The following is a 17,058-nucleotide window of genomic DNA, read 5'->3' as shown; positions in this document are numbered from 1 at the left end:
AAAGTACTGCAGTCCAAATGACTCTATCTTGTGCTTTTGCGAAATTCCACGTTCTTTTGATGGAATGGATAATTAAGATAAATAATATAAATTAATGTAATTAATTAAAATCCATCTGAATAACGAAAAATTAGTATTATGTGTACGAGTGCATCAATGGGGAGTGAGATAATGGCTTACTCTATTCATCGGTCACTCCGCTTACGCGGTCATATTTTTGCTCTTCTAAATGTTTTGTGGTATTTTATTTAATATATGAAACAAGGTATCTAACTACAGTGAATTTGTTAATGAACTATTTCAAATAATTGAGTAATTAGAGATTTCCCTTAAATGTTCAGCGTTACCCCCTCTCTTTCCTATGTTGTTTACCTTTATTTTGTCCAGTCTCATTTATTATAATTTTGGGCCTCCTTGAAACCATAGGTAAACTAATGCGCCATCTTTGAGTGAAGTGATGACGTCAGTATCATCGCTATAGCCAATCGTGCCAATCGCTGTTCCCCATTCTGCTTTTTTTCAATGATTATACGTTACTTTAAATTGAAGGGGAAATAAAAGTTTTGCCGCTCCAAGATGAAGCACGATGCCTCTAGAGGCACCCTATTCTAACTTACTTTTATGTTAATAGATGTTGTTATTTAAGGAGTCGCATACCTTTTAACGCGGTAAAAAACAATGCTCCTGTATAAATGTCATTAAAAATATTATTTAACCGTTGATTTATTTCAAATTTAATACATATATTTCTGATTGTATGTGGTCATATATATGTATCATATGTCAACAAAATTTTTTTACATACCTCCAATACTCACATTTATTATTATTATTATTTGTTTTTTGCAAATTTAAAAAAAAATGCATTATTGGCACCTTACGTGCATGATAAAACAGCATGAAGTCAGTTTAAAAAAATTTATTCGACGTATAGAAAACTTCAGTTTTAAAATGAGGCAAAATATTTGAGATTTATTCATAAATACTTAATTTATTAATTGATTTATGAAAAAATATATACTATTTTGTATATAATATTTATATATATAAATTTTTTTCAGTTTTTAAAATTTAAAGTTACAATTAAAACAAGAGTGAGTTGAACGGGCATGAATTCGATTCTTTTGTCTACAACAGCGAGTAACTCCCACTATAAGGAGTATTCTACACTATTTCTGCTACTGATGAAGGAACTTTATACAGTTCCGAAACGCGTATAGCCGTGGTTCCTTTTTGTAATTTTGAGTAAGCTAACGTCGGTCGTTACCTTTGATCAGTAGTTTTATTTCATGATGAGTCATTCAGTTAGCCATAAAGATTCATTAAAAAGGGATTTTTTCAAAATTCAACACCTGAAGGGGAAATTTTCAGATTCCGCAATCCACGTGAGCGAGGCAGCTGGTACATTTTCCGCATTATTCTAGCTGATACAGCTAGTATTTCTATATAAATATCTAATTTTCGGCCAACATACGTACAATCGATCTTTTATACGCTCTTCTATACAGTATTTTGTATATAAAATGACTTTTCCTTCGATTTCATGAATACAAAAATTGACATTTTCTGGGTGGTTCATTTGAAAATAATTGAACTGTTAAGTGGTTAATACAAATACTACACATGAGCCAAAACGTTATTTTTTTAAGCCTGGTTAATTTTCTGTACAAATTTGAGAGAGAGAGAAGTATCAACTCGATTTTTAACAAGTATAAGAGTTCAGTATGACAGTCTAATTCATTCAATAAAATTTAAAAATAGGACCTCTCGAACCAATTTACGATGTATGATAACTTTTCGGTTTGATAATGCAAGATATGGATGTTTCATTTTTTTTTACGATTAAATTCTGTTACTTTAGTTTTCTCTAAAAAATTGTTGGTACAAACAAAATTTGCTCTATACTCAGTAACATAAACAAATAATTAATTTTTCAGATGTAGAAAAATCAGAAATCTTTATTTTCTAAAGTCAAACTCTGATCTGACTGCCGAATTATTACGAATACAATTTAGAACTGGAAGGTTTGAGAGAATCACAATATCACGTGTATATGTGAGTAAAAAAAAAAGAGTAAGAGTTATAAAAATAATTACCAATGGAACCAAGCTTCATACAACGCTTCGTAGTTGTTCCCGTACAGCATTCATCTGATTTGCAATGTATTACTCCACAAATTTCAACATTCTGATTTTGGCAACTTGCAGAAGCCTGAGGAAATCAAAGAGGTTTTATATATATATATACACACACAAGAAAATATATAAATATATTATTTCATAATTACAAATATGTTGCAAAGGCATCCCCCACCAAAGAGAATTTCAAGGCATCAGTTTAATGCCCTGAGTTGTCTGAATATTAATTTAATGTCTCGAAATAAATATATACAGGGTGATTCAAAATGCAACCTACAAACTTTTAGGGGAGGTAGAAAACACAAAAACAAAACAAAAACACACAGAAATGTATCGCTTTTTTTGTATATAACTGTTGATGGTAAGAACTTTGAGCACTTGTTGTGAAACTTGACGTGTGCACGTACTGTCCTCGTGTAAAGTATCGCTACATAAAGAGTTTTTCCACCTATTATTGGTTTGTCATTTCTGCATCTTCGTTTATCCTCCAGCTTCGGTTGAGGTTTCGATGAGGTTTCCGTTTCAACCTCGGTTGAGGTTTCCGATCATACACTCCTATTTCATTGTGTTTTGTTTTTATGTTTTCTACCTCCCGTTAAAAGTTTGTACGTTGGGTTTTGAATCACCCTGTGTACCGTACTGTTATTACTGTTTAATGGAAAAAATATCCTGAAGCGGAATATATGATTCCGATTTACAGGAGAATTATTTGGAACTTGTAGCAAGAGATTCAACTAACGATAAATTCATATTTTTGGATCTCGAGGAGTAGTGCCCTAGTCCAGAGAGCTCTGTAAATAAGGGTGTAGCAGTGGAGAAAGAAAGAAAGACACCGCGCCCCAGTGAAGTTAACTCGTGGGAAAAATTGGCCGAACATAGAAAATCTGAGAGATTGCTTCGAAACTACTGAAGAAAAGTGCATGAACACACAATCACAGTAAATGAAGATAGTAATTACAGAAGAGCTCTCTAAGGTCCAAATTTTGTTTTTTAGTTTGGATCTGGTGTCTAGGTGTACCCTACCCCTCCTAGAAGTTTTTAAACCTAGTGTTGAAACACCATGTATAAATTCAGCATATTGTAGAAAAATTGTGGTCCGGCATTCTGGCTAACTGCTTACTTCTATATTGCCAGGTTGAGCGTGAATTTTTTTTTTCTGTGGACAGACGTATTGAAACAAAATTCATTTTAGAAATAATCTAATTAATTAGAAAAAAATTACATAAATCATCTTTGTGAAAGCTGTTTCTACTGGTATCTTGGAATGAAATTTTGTTTTGGCACCCCCCTCCCTCAGAATATCCATACCAGTGGCGGCCACGAGCCGCCAATGGTATGTATATACAGTGTGATGCCGTAAGACCCCTTGCCACATTTTAATGGCGAACCGTTGATTCTAGAGGCATACTTTCAATTACTTTTCTGATTCATTTCAATACATTTTCTAGTTAGAAGCATGCCTCTAGGATCAACGGTTTGTTATTAAAATGCGGCAAGGAGAATTATGGAATCGCCCTGCGTATACATACTCTTTTGTAAAAATAAATAAATAAAACGAAACACCATGAACAAAAATATACTTTTCAGTTGAAATTAAATATGTGCAAAGCCCACACACACAAATAATGACTTGATTAAAAATTCAAGGTGGTAGGACCCATCAGTGGCTAGCAATCGCACATGGAGTGTTAAAATCAGTAATTGGTGAAACCTATCCTCGCGACGGGGCATGCATGTATACGTGTATGTAAGGAATGATGAAGACTCCTTATCTCTCCCTGCGATACATTCTGCTAGGCATTCCTCAATTGTTGCTCCAGAACTGCGACATTTGGAAATGACTTCCAAGACCGAATCGGGTGGCCTACAATGCTTCATAAATGTTCAATTAATGAAAGTGAAAGGTCTGGCGATCTTGCTGGCCAAAGAAGAGAGTCAACACAGTACGAAAAAATAAAAGTACGGTAGTCCAAAGTTATGCGAATCGTATGGGGCCTGGTTTGGAAAATGACCCCAGAATGACGTGCAATGTGAAGAGTAATACAAACGGCCGCATGGTGACACCAACATATTGTTGAGCTGTTGAAGTTGTACGCAAGATGACTAGTAGTGACCTGCTGTCGTAAGACATGCCACCACACGCCATCGCCCCCACACCACCAGGGGTAATGGCTGTGTGCCATTGTAGAACAAAGACTGATTTGGGCCACTAAATCATGCACCTCCACACATGAATCCGGTGGTCATCTGCTCCAAGACTGAAGTGGAATTTATCGCTTAACACTATGAAATGCTTCTGGCAACCATGATGATCGGCAACGTCACCACTCCAAATGACTCTATCGGTATTGTGGCGTTGAAAGCCGCTGTGAGCATAATCCCACCTCAGCCAAGTGCCTTGAGACGATGGAAGGTACGACGGGTGGTATAAAAGAGGTTCTAGCACGTTGGATGGCGGACAGTGATGCCATTGAGGCAGTTCGGGAATGTCACACAGTCCTCCGATCTTGCCTCGTATTCATGCACCTTGACAGTCCACGGTCTTTATTATGTCTTGTATCAACCTATGCTGCCAGCTTCTTTGCACAGCCCCCACATCACGGTGTAGGTGCCGGTTATTGTTTGGTATGACCAACCGACTTCACGCATCCCGACTATGCGACCAATTTCATATATGTTGATATTTTAAATTTCATTAATCTCTTAGCTGTCTTATTTTCTTTCTATTGATTCAGTGAAATGCATATATGTTAGCTTTTTTTCTCTTCATCATCAAAAATTAAATGACTTCAAAAAATGAAAGTTGCCAAAAAGTCGTAGGTTAGATTTGAACATTTAAACTGAGGTGTATGAACAGACGAGAGAAAATAACTTTATGAATGAAATAAAAGAAAAATTCTCTTTCACAACGGCTCTTAAGGTCAACTTAGATCATCACAACTATGCATAATTAGATATCAAGTCGGTAGCAGGAAGAATGCTGATACACATTTCTTCCATACTGCTGCCATAGCCGTAAACTTGTATTCAGCCTATAAGACTGAGGTCCCCATATGGAGTTTGAGCTCTCCCAATACACTATTGCCAATCACTTCACGTTGTGAAAGTAAAGTTTCCCTTCACGTTGTGAAAGAGTATGAGTTCCCGCATCATCCGATATGATTAAGACAAATAGGGTGTATAAGAGAACAAAATTAAGCAATCGACTTTATCTGTAGCAGAAAATTTAGCACGAACAGTATGGGAAAATCCTTTGATAAAAGCAATTGGTGTAATAATCAAGTCGCATAAAATAAGGATGTTATACATAGAATGAAAAAAATGAATACAGAGTTACATAAGACTCACCGCCAAAATGAAAAGATATATCAACGCTTTCAAATTCATGTCGTAAACGCTCTGAGATACACCAATTAGGTGTATCTAAGGAATTGTGAGGAATAACTCCAGGTCGCTCGTATTTAAAGGTAGCCGTTGGTAAAAATTTTCTCTCTATCAAGAATGAAGAGACATTAAATTTGAGCAGGTGGCTTTTTTAACCAATTGATGCATCTGTTACAGACAGGAAAAGTTTGGTTTTGTAAATAAAGTTATGTTTTTCTTCCGCCTTGACATTTATTCATAAGGAAATTGTCAGAAATGCATTAATTGGGTTGATTTTTTTTAATTGTTTATTTTAATGCGTTGATGGAGGTTCTAGTATGACTCAATCGAGTTTTAACCAGTTTGAATATTGAGAAGCACAGTTGTGAATGTTTCCAAAGCATGACGTCTTGTTTATCTGGTTTCAGCTGCATCAAACAGTTGGAACCAAAAAATTACCCTCTCTATATTCTTCTGGGAAGTTTTCGGTTGTTACACAGTTTCTGCAATGAGGACCCAAGTTTTGGTGCATTATGGGTAGAACAAGTAAAAAACATTCATAAAAAGTTCTTTTGAGTTAAATCGACATGTTTTTTTGAAGAGCAATGCTCGGTCAAAGTGAATTATAAAATCTTCCGTTAACTTCTTCTATAATATTTGAGGCAGTACATGGATGGTAATCTTCCTTAGTTACTAATAGAATGCCTCTTCAGTTGCCGTCAAATTCATTTTCATTCTCAATTTTTAACTCTCATTTAAGAGTTTCTTTGCCATCTCTCTTGTATTTGAGCACCATGAAGTGATTTTTTTTTACACCTGAATCCAGATGCAGGTTGCAAAGTTATATATACAGTCAATCTATCTAGGAAGACATATATATATATATATAAGATATACGGAAGACTGGATGGTGTGAAGATATTCTTCACACCATCCAGTCTTCCGTATATCTTGTATTAACAAGTGGAGAGCGACATTCATGTCATATATATATATATATATATATATATATATATATGGTCGTACCATCTTTTCTCTTTTCTAAAAGAATAATATTAATGTTTTATTCTAAGAAAACATTTTTACTGCCTTGTGTCCCGTCTTTTTTAGTGTAGAATTATTTATCTTTGATTTTCTTGTTAAAATAGATGATGGTTGATTGTACTCGTTCGAACAGGGCAGCACTCATCAACGAGTTCCTTCAAAAAAAAATCGAAGAATATCAACTTGCCAGCAAATATTTCCAGGTGCATTCTTTATAAAAAAAAAATGCAAGGGCCGCTTTTGGAAATAAGCTGTTGGATAGCATCCACCACCTATGCTTCCTTACGGATCTTTCTTAAAGAATGAGATTCTATGTGGACCAAGATACTATAAACTATGTAAATGGGCTTTATGAATAAGTAACGTTTGTTTTGTTTCTGAACCTTTATTTGCCGGAGCTGGCATTATCCTCAATTTATGGACATGAGTGTATATTGATCATATTCAAGTTCGTCGATCATATTCCAGTTCGTCTGGAGTTTTAACTCCCTAATTTGTTGACTCTACTTAATTATTTTTGATCTACTTTTATCAAAAAAGCGAATAGCATGCTTGGTTTGATTTTCAAAAAGGTCTCTTCGCGTTCTCCGAAAATCATTCTTCCGCTTTTTAGATTACCAAGCGGCTGGGCCATGCTGGAAAAACTCTCTTGATGTCCGGGCCCGGCAGGCATCCCCGTCCCGTAAGCCACAGGACCCAACCCCGCCGAGGCCCCTATCGCCTCCGATTCGTGGCAATCACACCCCCAAAGTCTTCGGAAACCCCAGCCGGCCACCAAGGAGCCCGGGCGGATCGCCCGCAAAAGACCAATGAAAACATCCCGAGCCATTCGCCTTCATCACCGTACTCTGTCCCCAACCATCGGCCAATGTGCAACACCAACTTCTCTCATCGTCTTCTGTTGGAAGGGTTTTTTCATAGGTCCGAATCTGAAAATAGAACATGGAAAAACAGGATACATGTACAAATTCAGGTCCAATGAACTATAAATATGTAAGTGGGAATTATCGATATTGATCAATTGCTGGTATTTATAATATCACAAGACTGAAGGAGCCGGGGGGGGGGGGACTTTTCATTGCAAGTTAGAGACATATTTATATATGGATATTATAGTCCTAATGATGGGATCAAGTCTGGAGAAATTACAAAGTTCACTTAAATATATATAGTTCAGTTGTGCACTAGTGGATTCACCGGCGGTATACATTCGAACACATGAATATATTGATGAATAACAATAATTATGGCATTTCGTATAGCAGTTGAGAAAGTATATATAATGTTATTATAAGCAGGTGTCCGGGTACAACGTCAGAGTTTTTATAATAGATGGGCTCTGAGAATGATCTAGACAAAAAGCGATGCCATGAAACGTAAGATATATAGAATATATACATGATGATACGATGTAAACATTGTATAGTATATAACATATTCGTAGTAAATATACATGAAATGAGATAAAATTTAATTATGCGTATATAGGACAACATCCACAAACTATGCATGATTCAATAATAAAAATTCAGTCAATAATTCAATCAACAATTGCGCTCAACCCATCAAAGCGGAGTAGCAAAATTCAAACAAGATATTATTAAACATTGAATCTGAAGTATATACTTTGGATAAAAAAATATATACCTATATATCATATATGAACATGGAAAGAATACATATTGGCATCACTGACAATGACTATGATAAATTTCATCAAAATATCACTATATATGTTATAGCACATGGGGTTAGGAAAGACGTCGCAATTAAGGTACGTAGTCTGAGTCCGAATCAGAGTCCAAGGGATCTTCTCTGTCTTGATATGCCATTGTTCTCGGGAAGATGTATAATTCTTGATTCTTTTCCATAAAGTTAATAAGATTTTTAATCTTATTATAACTACCAGGATTTTGGTAGACCTTCAACTTCCAAGACTGTGTATCAACAACAGGGATTTGTAAGTGGAAGTCTTTGGTCAACGGGCAGACTGTAGCGTAGTGGATGACCGTGCCCTCCCCGCCACATTTGCATTTCTCAGTCTGTAGATGAAATCTCGCCAGATATGCTGGGAAAGGGCTATGTTCGGAAAAGAATAGAACCATTTCCCTGGTCCATTTCCTATATTTGTATCTAGCTGTGGGGAGGAGGGCATATATTTTCCTGCCCACTTTGCGTTCTGTCTGCCATCGATTTTGCCACTTGTGCATCATTTCCTCAGATAAGATGTTCTTTGCCCATGACTTAGGGAAGAGCAGCGAAAAGTCAGACGTCACTCTTGCAGTCGCAGCTTTTGCAAGTTGGTCTGCTTGTCCATTCCTATATGTTCCTGCATGAGCTTTCACCCAATTAAAACTGATTTGAGGATTGGCACACAGAACCTTTCTGATTTGCCTAGCGATGAGGTGTTGAGACAGGGGATCCCTGATTGAATGGAGTGTTGAAAGTGAATCTGTGAAGATAGATGTTCTCTTCTGGAGTTCTTTTCTGCTTTCTTAATAGCCATAAGTAAAGCAAAAAGTTCGGCTTGGAATACCGTGTTATTGGTATTCAATTTACAAGACCATCTATAGAAGATGTCATCTTTCTGAAGGATAATAAAAGCCGCCAAAACTCCATTTTCCGTCTTTGAACCATTGGTATAGATGTCGAAATAGGATTTTTTAAACAGTTCCGTGTCAGTCGGGTCTGCAGATATTTGTCTATCATCAGGACATTCTGCCGGGTGTCTCCTCCATCCGGTGATTTTCCTTTGGAGTTGAGTGTGACTGATGTAAGTTGCATCTTGTAGCTGGATATTGCGTTTGTTCCGAAGTGCCCCTATTGTAGCTTCGTACTCCACGATATATCTTAGTGCCAAGATTTGCAGGGCGTTTGTTGGTGACGTCGAGTAAGCTTTGAGGATGTACAATAAGCAACCACGTTGGATACAATCAAGACGTCTACCCTGTTCCTCCGTTAATGTGATACCCCAGGCTGGGGCACCATATGCGATGATCCTCTCAGCCACTGCCATATATAGGATTCTTCGCATTGACGTAGTGATGCCCCATTCTTTTCCGGCAGAGCACTATAATCTTGGCACGAGGGCATTAATTTTGGTCGAAATTGTAGCGATGGGATTGAGTTATGAAGAGAGACTTCATTTTTTTGAATATGTTTACATTAGATGAGCGCAGGTGTCGGGGAGATATGATCGAAGTGTTCAAAATTTTCAACGGGATGGATAGGATGAACCATGAACTTTTAGTACACCGTCAATCGACTGCTTTTACAAGGGGACACCAGTATCGATTGGTAAGGGACAATGTGAGGTTATGGTGTCGCAGGGAATTTTTCTCTAATAGGGTTGTTAATAAATGGAATAGCTTACCCCCGGAGGTAGTAAATTGTAACACAATTGACACGTTTAAAAAGAAATATTGATAAATATGTTGGGGTAAATCGAGAAGCTATCCATTCTTAGAATAAGACAACCATAATATTCTTTATTGTCATTGTATAATATTTTATCACGTGTATATATTGTTTATAATTTTTGTGATTGTGTTTTCAATTGGGTTGCTGTATTTTTGAAATATATAATATCCATATTTGTTATGAGCATCGTTTTCTCAGCCATCTCGTTGGGCATTTTGCCTGTTGTGGCGTTGTATTTGTATTTTAACTTTACGTCATCTGCTAACAATCCAATTGATAAGAGGAAGCGAGCATTTTTAATGCCGGAATTTATAATAGAATCCATATGTTCGCTACTGTGGTAGATATCATCAGTGCAGGTGCTGGCAAGCAAGGAGACGAAACGACCTTATTGAGAGACCAATGCAATGCTGCATTAAAGAGTTTTCTTTAATACAGCTTTGGACCAATGCCTACTGATGTTTTGGCTGAAGATGCGGAAGAATCAACCTCGTCGTTGTGACGTGGAGCTAGTGACGTGTTCGCTTCTGATTGGGGGAGTAGGGATCGGCGTCTTCAAATTTGAATTTAGGAATCGGAATTCAAAAGAATTGGTTTCTTGACCGTCCTGATCTTGGTCTTTCGTATTGCCGGGTGCCATATTTGCTCAAATGTATCCCCTTCTTACTTCCGATTAAATTTTTCTTTGTGTTTGACGATTTCTATTGCTTCGCGATTCAGCGGGAAGTAGAAATGTGTTTCAAAAGAGAGTATATTGGAAGTAGATGTCATCGCCCTTGAAGAAGGCATGCTCAGCGACAGCAGATTTTTCCGTTTGCCTCAGGTGACGGTGGTGTTGATGCTCTTTGAGATGAATGTTTACAAGTGAGTTGGACGAGCTCCCTCTCGAAAATTTTGGAAATTATTATCAAAAGACAATTGGAGAAGTGGATAGACGAAAATAATGTGATGACGAAAAACCAGCATGGATTCAGGAAGGTCATGTGTAACTAGCCTTCTTTGCTACCATAATCACATGACTAAGGGTTTGGGAAAAGGCAAAAACTTTCTTGTTGACATCGTTTATCTAGATTTCCAGAAGGCATTCGATCGAGTCCAACATGGTAGACTCTTGAATCGTTAACATGAGACTGGGATTAAAGGCAACATGTTGAATTTTATGGAATCGTGGTTGTGAGATTGGTCACAACGGGTTATGGTGAACGAGGAATTTTCTGGTTGGACAGGTGTCACAAGTGAAGTCCCTCAAAGAAGTGTCCTGGGCCCTATACTTTTTCACTTTTTATCGACAAACTCAATCACGATATCGATGGGATTGTAAGCAAATTCGCGGTTGTCGTCAAGCTTATGGAGGTAGTCGGGAATCAAAGCGAAAGGGAGAGACTCCAGACGAACTTGAATATGATTGCAGCATGGGCTAACGATTGGAGCATGACATTTAGTGTTGATAAGTGCATGGTCGCTCATTTTGGTTCGAACAACCCACGTTTCACTTACGAGTTAAATGGTATTTACTGTCCCGGATACAACTAGGGTCACCGATTCGAGAATTCTCATTGACGAGCTTAGTTTGACTGAACATTATGCTGCAGTGATTAAGAAAGTGTACATAATGCTCGATTTCATTCTCTAAAAGGTATCTTGTCTTCCCTCTAAGGGATCCTTTCACTTTTCCGGGCTTAGTTCGTCCTGGATTGGAGTATACCGTTAGGTTTTGGTTTTTTGGGGACCATAACTTATAGAGGGACATTGACTTGGTCGAGGGGCTGCAGAGAAGAGACACCGAGCTTAGGCTATGAAGAGAGACTTGATTTTTTGAAAATGTTAACATTGGAAGAGCGCAAGTGTCGAGGGATATGATCAAAGTGTTTAAAATTTTCAACGGGATGGATAAAACAGACCATGAGTTATTAATGCATCGTCAATCCACTACTTTGGCAATATCAGTGATTGTCGGGACATCATTCTAGGATAAGGGACAATTCTAGGTTATGGTATCGCAGGGAATTTTTCTCTCTAATAGGGTTGTGAATAAATTGAATAGTTTACTTTGTCTGACGTGGCTTTGTATTTGTATTTATATGCAGTGGCGTGATTGGAGGTAGCAGGGGAAGCGATGACTCCCCCAATCAAAATTCTGCCTACATTGGTCCCTATTTTCTTAAGCGACGATTGATCTTCCAAAAAAAAATAATTAAAAATTAGAAAAATATTGAATACTTCATTTTCTAACTTCATCCGCTAAAAAATTAACACCCAAGTGAAAAAATGAAAAACTACATGAATATATCGCACGTCTTTCAAAAGTGGTATAAATAAAAAATTTTTGTTTTGAAGAAATTGCAAAAACTATGAAGTGGACCTGTTAAAAAACATTTCCATCACTAATAATTCAGCGTTCTGGCGGTCGGGATTTAAGCTAAATTTTGTAAATTGTTGATGCTCGATAGAGGACTTTATCTAATTGTTCCATGGTGATAACTCAAAAATACAGTCACTTTTGAAATACATGTGCGAAATGTTCCTCTTGCAATTTCACTGCGATTGGGTTTTCGCTATTTATTTGAAAGAAGAGAGAGAGAGGGGGGGGGGATTTTTTCTTATCACCGTTTTCAAAATCACATTCAAGCTCTTCATCTCGAGAGCACGCGCTATCTTTAGCCACCTTGATTACTACTACTACTACACCACGCATGCATCTCGTCCATATTCCTTCATGGAATTTCTAAAGAATGATCACATGTTGCAATGTGCGTGTATGTGTTGCGACCTGCTGTGAAGTTTGTTTCTGTGTAATGCTTGTTATAGTGCTGCTTCTTCTTCTTCTTCAAACCGAGCACAACTCAGGTCTATCGCCATAGACAATTTACTACCTAGTGAGTTGTGCCGGAAGTGTGAGTGTGTGTACCTAACAGTCTGAGTGCGTATCTAGTGTTATGTATGATTTTTCTATATCTCAGAAGTGAAGTGAGTGATGTGTAGTGACTCAATATTTGTACTGTTTGTAAGACTCTGTGGCGAGACTTTTTAACGGGGAGATCAGCTCGCATTTGCGCCTCGAAGTTGGGAACCACAGAAAACCAACTTCAGCCGACCACCACTGTGGCGATGGTGGGGCTCGAACCCGGGTCCCCGCGATGCGAGTCCGTCACTATGACCATTGTTATAGTGCTGTCATCTGCTGTCTATTTTTGAGCTATGAGTGAAGTGTAATGATTGAATATTTGTACCGTTGTGTAGGCCTGTTTCTGTCTGTGGTGAGACTTTTTAACGGGAAGGTCTGTTTACCTTCGTACCCCGAAGTTGAGAAAACCAACAGAAGCGTTGGAGAACGTTGGTTGAAGTTGGTTTCAGCAGATCACCAACTATTTTTGCCTTGGCTAGAGTTTCAGTTCCTCGAAATACCGCCTTAACTCACTTTGTTGGGCAATTTGTCAGTTGTGGGCTCAAAGTTTGTAAGTACGTATACGGTATATACTGAAATATAATTTAAATTTCCCAAATCAATCAAAACATTAAAATTAATTAATAAAAAACTAATTAATTTAATTTTCAAAGATAAACTAAAAATAAAAAATAACTTAAATTCAATTTTTTATTGAAATTTGAAATACTTTTTAAATTTGCGCCTAAATCAGGAACACAAAAAAAAGGCGCCTTTCCCAATTTTGCTCCCTTAGTGCTGATTATATGACGATATATAATTACAACTATGAATAACAATATTCACCTCACAAATTTGTCATGTTAAACGTTTTATTTCGTGGAATTAATTTTAATCCACCGTAATTTGCAGTAATCAGGCTTTTCACATAGACATCATCATCATTATCAACATCACTTTCAGGGCAAGCGTAGGATAATCCCCATAGAAATCAATGTTGAAATTGCTGATTTTACTTGTAGGGGTGCGGAAATTTTTAGTGGAGTTTTCCAACACATCAATAATTTAAAAAATTGAATTCAATTATTGGTTTTTGAAATATTGAGTTATTGAGATACGAAACCCAGAAAATTAAATATAAAATAATTAACCGGACCACTTTTGAGTTGGATATACGCAATAACACATTGATTTTAACTTTTTATTTATATTTTCTCAAGTATGAAAATGAAAATTAACTTCTCTCTATTGTCTTTTGATATTAAACTGCATCAATTCATATAGTTTACGATTTTTTAAAACTAATAATAGCCCTTAAATTTTACATTGAAGAAGTTCAGCAGTTTTAATTTGAAATTTTTTTGAAACAAAAACAAGCAGAGATCGATAATTTTAACTTTTGAATAATTGGAAAAATATTTAGTGTCCTTCACAAAGGAAAAAGAATCGATCCATCTCTACATTTCTTTAACCTCTTTACGATTAAGGACATATTACTGCGTCCAAACGCAAGTGGAATAAATTCAAACAAGTCTCCTCTCTGTTTCCTTTCCTCTCTCCTCATCATCGCGAAACTTTGTTGTAACCGTACGAGGATGTTTTACCTACCGTTGCTTCTTACCTTTTGTTTTTATATTTCTACTAGCTTACCCGTCGCGCGTTGCTGCGATCTCAGAGGAAAGGAAATTCAAGAAAATAAAGGAAATGAAAAAAATTAAAAAAAAAAAACAAAAAATGAAAAAGAAAAGAACTATGCCAGAAACCTTCGCGGGAGTGTACTCAACAACTTTCCAAAGTTTCATGGCGATCGGGTGAATGGTGTAGTAATGCATAAAGGACAAACAGACATAAATTCGTTTTTATATAAACTGAAGAGACAAAAAAACTGGCACAGGCATGCGTATGCAAATAAAGAGATATGGAACCAATCAGAGTACGGCGCTGCGGTCGGCAACGCCTATATAACACAACAAGTGTCTGGTATAGTTGTTAGATCGGTTACTGCTGCTACAATGGCAGGTTATCGAGATTTAAGTGAGTTTGAACGTGGTGTTATAGTCGGCGCACGAGAGATGGGACATAGCATCTCCGAGGTAGTGATGAAATTTGGATTTTCACATACGACCATTTCACGAGTGTACCGTGAATACCGGGAATCCGGTAAAAAATTAAATCTACGACATCGCTGCGGCCGGAAAAAGATCATGCAAGAACGGGACCAACGACGACTGACGAGAATCATTAAACGTGACAGACGTGCAACCCTTCCGCAAATTGCTGCAGATTTCAATGCTGGGCCATCAACAAGTGTCAGCGTGCGAACCATTCAACGAAACATCATCGATATGAGCTTTCGGAGCCGGACGCCCACTCGTGTACCCTTGATGACTACACGACACAAAGCTTTACGCCTCGCCTGGGCACGACAACACCGACATTGTACTGTTGAGGACTGGCAACACGTTGCCTGGTCTGACGAGTCTCGGTTCCAATTGCTTCGAGCTGATGGACGTGTACGGGTATGGAGACAACCTCATGAATCCATGGACCCTACATGTCAACAGGGGACTGTTCAAGCTGGTGGAGGGTCTGTGATGGTATGGGGCGTGTTCAGTTGGCGTGATATGGGACCCCTGATACGTCTAGATACGACTCTGACAGGTGACAGGTACGTAAGGAACAGTACGGCTCCAGGAACACTCTTCTGACTTTAGACACTTCCGGTGGCCACCAAAATCCCCAGACATGAACATTATTGAACATATCTGGAATGCCTTGCAACGTGCTGTTCAGAAGAGATCTCCACCCCCTCTTACTCCTACGGATTTATGGACAGCCCTGCAGGATTCATGGTGTCAATTACCTCTAGCACTACTTCAGACATTAGTCGAGTCTATGCCACGTCGTGTTGCGGCACTTCTGCGAGCTCGCGGGGGCCCTACACGATATTAGGCAGGTGTACCAGTTTTTTTGGCTCTTCAGTGTATATAGATTAGTGATTTTTTTTCCACATGGGATGTATCCTACTATATACATATAAGAGTGAAAGAGAATTGGTAGACTGAGGGGGGAAGAAGAAATCAACTTCGTATATACCTATTCTCTCAGGGTCGTTTCTAGAAATTTTGCCGCCTGAGGTGAATAACTTTTTGCCACCTCTTGGATACGACTATCTGAAAAGAGTTTTATTTCTTCACATCTATTATTCGAATACAATGGTTCCCAAAATGTGGGTCGCGACCCATCAGGGTGGGGCAGATTGCACTGATGATTTAAAAAAGCGGTTCTCAAACTTTTGCCACCCGTGGCACCCTTGCCATGACAACGTTTATCCGCAGCTCTCCAAAATAGTCTATATAAATAAACTCTCTTCAAAGCAATAAATAGTCAATCATGAATATCAACAGCTCACCGTGATGTTTTTGACAAAGGTTGGTAACACTCCTAGGAGCCACAATGCACGCTTTGGAGAACCACTGGTACACAAAAAAAAAACGAGCAGTCAAAACATTCCTGAGCCGAAACAGAACCACACAACCATACTAGAGATGGGCCTATCTCTAGTATGGTGTTGGACGAGAGGGAGGCATTTGTCGGAAGATCAACAAGAAATCCTAACTTGCTGAACTATTCGGTCAAGAGGAAAGTCAACTAGAAAAATGTTGATAAAGAGTGAAAAGATCCTTTACAAAAAAGAGAAGGAACCTAATTTTTCAAAAACCAGTTTCTGTATAGACCTGAACCTTAAGAACCAGATGAAAGCAAGTTCCCATCACACAAATCTGTCATAAAATAATGCAGTTCCCTGTAAACATGCCGCCCTAGACGGCTGCATTTCCACTTCATGCCTGGCGCCAGCCCTCTGTGTGTCTGTGTGTGTGTGTGTGTGTGTTTGTGTGTTCTCTTATTTCTATCCTCTCTCTTATCTGTACTCACCTATTATTCTGTTTTCCTTTCATTTGTTTTTTTTCTTTCTGTGTGTGTGTGTGTTCTTATACTTTTTCCCTTCACCATCTTTTCTTTTTTCTAATGTGCGGTTAGGTTAGGACAAAGTTACCATACTTACCGCCAATTTCGTCAAATAGAGATCATCATTTCTTGCCAACAGCTTGCAAGCGAAGAGGTTTATCTAGATTTGTTTCTTTCATGAGCCGCCGAACATCCCATGTTGGTTACCTTAGATACGGTTTGTATGTCCCTCAAACTAGG

At 37.9% G+C, this 17,058-nt stretch overlaps 1 protein-coding gene across 1 annotated transcript; it reads right to left on the bottom strand.

Annotated features, from left to right (window-relative positions):
• Positions 1–8,314: 8,314 nt before the first annotated feature.
• On the bottom strand, positions 8,315–9,561 carry LOC149085050 (uncharacterized). Its single transcript, XM_089233842.1, has 2 exons — positions 9,110–9,561; positions 8,315–8,969 (listed from the first exon to the last, which is right to left on the bottom strand). Exons 1-2 carry the CDS (start codon positions 9,559–9,561, stop codon positions 8,315–8,317), a joined length of 1,107 nt encoding a protein of 368 aa, XP_089089968.1.
• Between the last annotated feature and the right edge of the window lie 7,497 nt (positions 9,562–17,058).

Source organism: Pholcus phalangioides, unplaced genomic scaffold (assembly GCF_987345545.1).
Source record: "Pholcus phalangioides strain wild (caught in Gottingen) unplaced genomic scaffold, Ppha-v1.0 ptg000007l_1, whole genome shotgun sequence".
Lineage (NCBI taxonomy): Eukaryota > Metazoa > Arthropoda > Arachnida > Araneae > Pholcidae > Pholcus > Pholcus phalangioides.
This window is presented reverse-complemented; position numbering and strand designations above follow the sequence as displayed.

Coding starts and splice junctions, on each gene's coding strand:
- LOC149085050 (XM_089233842.1), bottom strand. CDS start 9,561: ATGGCAGTGGCTGAGAGGATCATCGCATATGGTGCCCCAGCCTGGGGT. Junction 8,970..9,109: donor GATGACATCTTCTATAGATG/GTCTTGTAAATT, acceptor CCATTCAATCAG/GGATCCCCTGTCTCAACACC.